Raw genomic sequence first — 4421 nt, 5'->3', positions numbered from 1 at the left:
TACTGTTTTAACATCAGTAAACTGAAGCTCAGCTTCCTTTTGATATCTCAAGACAGAATCATTTTGCTTGTTTAATGCTTGGTTGGTACAAAGACAGAAAGCCATTATCTCCTTATACATCCGTGACAGCTTGTTTTCTTGATCTCAGAGTGATTTCTTAATTTGTTTTTTCACCTCTTTGACCACTCAGCCACTGCTGTTTGCTGTCCAGACACACAGCATGCCACTTGCTTTCACTTTGCTTCCATTAAGCTGAAAATCACAGGTTACTTCAACCAGTGAAATAAAAGGCATTTTTTGCTTTATTTCCATTTCCAAGAAACCTATTTGAACTGATTGTTGTAATTGTGGACGGCAGGGGCTGAGTGCTCCGAGTCGACAGGGTGAACATGCTGAAACAATTCGGCTCCAAAATGAAACTGTGTTACATGCTGTGCCAGGAGTTAATTTCCATTTCCCCAAGGTGAAAAAGCGTGTGCGTAGAACGCTCCAGCCAAGGAGAGGCTGGGTGAAGATTCAGACGTGGGCTTCTATTCAAATATGAAGGTCTCCTTGACATTTTCCGCTCTGCGTTGGCTGCTCATCCCTGTCGCGTTTCTCCTAGCTGCAGATGGAACAGTGCGACCTGTTGACATTTACAAACTCATCTGGCGGAGAGCGATGGCATTCTATAAGGAGAAACACCTCCGAACATCCCACCATGACAATCCTGTCTCCTCCGCTCGGTGCATTAACTTATGAACATGTGGTTGCTTTAAACAGTAAAGTTTGTTTGGAAACAATCATTTGTTTCAGTCTTAGCTTCACTGTAGCATCTTCTGGCAGCTCAGACACTAAACAGGTGAAGTTGGCTCACCATATGTTCTAAACTGCCACTAGAGGGAGCTCAAATGTGCAAGGTTGAGGTCAGCCCCCTGCCATACCAATAAGGCACTGGATTGTGGCCAAGACAAGTGTGGCACGTAATTCACCAGCAGCTGTGTTGAGGCAGGACAAAGGTGAAATGAGGTGAAAGCGAAGCAGATATAGCAACAGCAGGGCATGACATAGCTGTAAACAGAGCATGGAGGGTGGTCTGGAAAGTGTAATGTGCTCTCAAGAACGACAGCAAATGAAAACATGAGAGATAATAAAACCACAACAAATGAAACAGGTTCTTTTCTCTGTATGGAGGAGAAAAGACTCCTTTACTTTATTGACAACCATCGAAAATGACAACTCAGGATTCAAAAACCCAAATAGATGCAATGAGGAAACTTAAATATGAATCATTGTGCGGGTTTCGCCTCTGCATCCCTCAGATTTCCTCATGGAAGTTCACAATGGGGCTGTTTGTGCGGATCAGCCGATCTTTGTGGTTTTGGTCCAGCGGATTGATATTTAGAAATCAGGACGATCCTTCTTCAGCTTGCTGTAGTCCATGTTCACTGCGTAAAACTGAGAACACAAAATAGTCACATCACAGCTCAAACACAGATATTTCACATTAACATGTACAAACGGCCAGAACTAAGTTTGGGATGCTCACAGTTTATATTTTGCAGGGTTTGGCACGACACAGTAATTAATCTGCCCTAAAATTATTCATAAAGTTCCCTGTTTACACTAGTTTGTCAATACTTTTATTGAAAATACAAGTTCTGTCTTTTGGAAACTCATAATACTATAATAATACTTTTAAACAAGTCAAGGTAGTTAATTACTTCATTAGATTTGCTGCCACAGGTCGGCGTTAACCAGATTATATTAATTGATTAATCCAACTAAAGGATTTATCCAAGGATCAGCGAGACGTCTGACAAAGACCTATACTGTGATCCCTGAATAAAACCACCTCCACTCAGTCAGTGACAACTTCAGTGACAACTTCAGTGTAATCAGTAGGATTTATTGAGATGCAAATGAGGCACACCTTGTACTGATCAGTTGGACCAAGTTTGTTCCAGGGCTCTGGGTTGTTCTTGCGATCCCAGCTGTACAAATAACAAAAGGTGCATGTGATGAAACAGAAACTCAAAGAGAGGCTGTAACTTGACACCAACATTTATTTATAACATTATAAATGAACTGTAAACTTGGCAACCTCCTTAAAACTTTTATCTGCAAATTTAAATGGAAAGTATGCAGCAAGAGGAATAATAAAATAAAATAAAAAACAATAATTAAAAAGTGTCATGAATAAATGAAGTCCTTACCACACATCAGGGTTTCTCAAACCCAGACGAGCAAGGTACATCATGGACATGGCTGCCCCTCCGCCGATGAAGAAGAAGAGGGGGATGAGCTGTGAGAGACCGAGTGAGATAACAAATCTTCATCAACCTAAAAGGCAAACTGTCAGTGCACAAGAGAGGACTGGATCTCTACACTGAACGAGACTGCTGACAGCGTGAGTGTACTGAAAACACTGTCCTGCACAAACTGGGAGAGCATGACAGCTTTGTAGACACAGATTCAAGTCACTTAAACAAAAAAACCCACTGGCGAGTGAGATTTAGAAGGCATGTTTTGTTTTTTTTGTAAACAAATTCTTTTTCAGAGCCAAAATCTGTAAAAACAGAAGAAATCATCCCATTTTCGACTTTTGAACTGCTCTACAGCGAATCATGTGTGATGTGCAGTTCCTCTAGCAAAAAAGGACCAGGTAAAAAGTAGGATATTTCATTGAAATTACTTCATTCTATATGTCCCAAACAAAAACAAACCACTAGCAGTGAACACATGCTGTGTAAAAAACAAAAACAAAATAACATTCTGCACTCGTGAGCACAACCAAGAAGCCATGTGTGTTTCAGCTGCAACCAACAGTCACGTGTCAGAAATTCTGAGTTTTCATTAAGTAAACTCCAGGCTGTGTTTACACAAAGCAGATATGATATGAGAGGCTGACTGTTAAATAAAACCTTTTATCAATAACATACATGCAAAATGGCGGTAAAACAAATGGCACACAGAGGAGCAAGTTGTTTGAGAATATATACTAAGTGTGGTGAAATATCTTTCTAGATGTGCAAAATAGTGTGAAAAAAATGTAAATATTCTAGATAAATGTTGGTAAGGCCTGTCAGCACTTGGAAATACGTTAAACACATTGATTCCTTTTTTGCAAAATAGTTTTTAAAAATCTACTTTTGTCACTTTTTTTTATGATTTATGGCATCATAACTATTAAACTGCACATTGCATTTTGAAGTACTCTCTACTTGTAGCCAGGGTTTTGTTTCCATAGGAAGTGCAGGACCTTATATTGCAGTAACAAACGAGTGAAAGTGTGACAGGAGCAAAACAATGTCAAAAACTGCTTGAAGTTCAGAGCTGCCTCTCACTGTCTGACCTCAAATTCCGCTGTCATGTTTTGAGACCAGCCTGTTCACACGAATTCCCTGCTATATTTATCATATTTTTCAAATGGGACTTTTTCACTGGCATAACTTACTCATGGCAAATACAATTTTATAAAAAATAGTGCGTAGCTTGGTACATTTTAGGTTCAAGAGGTGCTACTTGCTAACAGCGCCTAGCCAGCTAACTCACTTGCTAACTAGCAGCTGCTATTTACAGCACAGCAGCGCTCTTCCTCTGGTGTGTGTGTGTAGTCGTGACCTTACTTGACTCCACAGCATCAACTGTCAAAAGTCTTACATTGGGCGTCATTGGAAAATATGTTTTAGTTAACAACTGTACAGAAAAAAACAGCGAAGCATCTTCTGCTGTTCATCTCATTCTGTCAAAGTCAGTGCGGTCAAAGTCAGTCTGCTAACGCGAGCGCTGCTAACTAGTTCAGCTAAGCTAAGGCAGCTACAAAAATTCACAGACGATTCAGGTTCACTAAAAGCCATCAAATGTGAATTTTGACAGTATTTAAATGAAGTCTACTCACCGCTGGGTGGTTTCTAAGTTGTTTACTGATGGTGGCGAGCATTTTGACGGTTGTAGGAGCCGACTTATGTGATTTTGTACAGAAATAAACGGATTACGAGGAGTCTTGCCAAAACGGTGCGCAATTTAATCTGCGATCAGGCGGAAGAAAAGGCCGAAGGGACACACATAGGATGCTGCTCATAACGCCTGACAGACAGTGGCGAAAAATACTACATTTTTATTCATTATGTGTATTATATTGAACAATTATGTTTTATTCCTTGTATCAGTTAGAATGTAATTTTAAATAGTTTTATTTATAATCTATTTTCCCGTTTCAACTCTCGTTTTTGCGAAACATTTTACTCTGGCAAAATTAAAGGTTTTAAAAATCGCTGGTTTCAACCCAAAATCAACAAAGCACTGATATTGAACAGAAACCTTTAGTTTAACGTTTCATTACAAATGTACATAGATTTAATACAGTGCTGTTGTTACGTATATCTAATTTTTAGTTTTATTTCTCATAAAAAAATTATTTAAAAACGATGCAAACCTTT

The 4421-nt window shown here is 39.2% G+C and overlaps 1 protein-coding gene across 1 annotated transcript; it reads right to left on the bottom strand.

The window, feature by feature from the left end:
* Nucleotides 1–1154: 1154 nt before the first annotated feature.
* Nucleotides 1155–4034, bottom strand: ndufa4a (NDUFA4 mitochondrial complex associated a). The gene is made up of 4 exons (XM_008281933.1): nucleotides 3881–4034; nucleotides 2196–2284; nucleotides 1913–1973; nucleotides 1155–1437 (listed from the first exon to the last, which is right to left on the bottom strand). The coding sequence occupies exons 1-4, from the start codon at nucleotides 3920–3922 to the stop codon at nucleotides 1381–1383; spliced, it is 249 nt and encodes an 82-aa protein (XP_008280155.1). The 5' UTR covers nucleotides 3923–4034; the 3' UTR covers nucleotides 1155–1380.
* Nucleotides 4035–4421: the final 387 nt, after the last annotated feature.

Source organism: Stegastes partitus, unplaced genomic scaffold (assembly GCF_000690725.1).
Source record: "Stegastes partitus isolate 25-593 unplaced genomic scaffold, Stegastes_partitus-1.0.2 Scaffold251, whole genome shotgun sequence".
Classification (NCBI taxonomy): domain Eukaryota; kingdom Metazoa; phylum Chordata; class Actinopteri; family Pomacentridae; genus Stegastes; species Stegastes partitus.
Note: the sequence above shows the minus strand (reverse complement) of the source record. Positions and strands in the feature narration are given on the sequence as shown.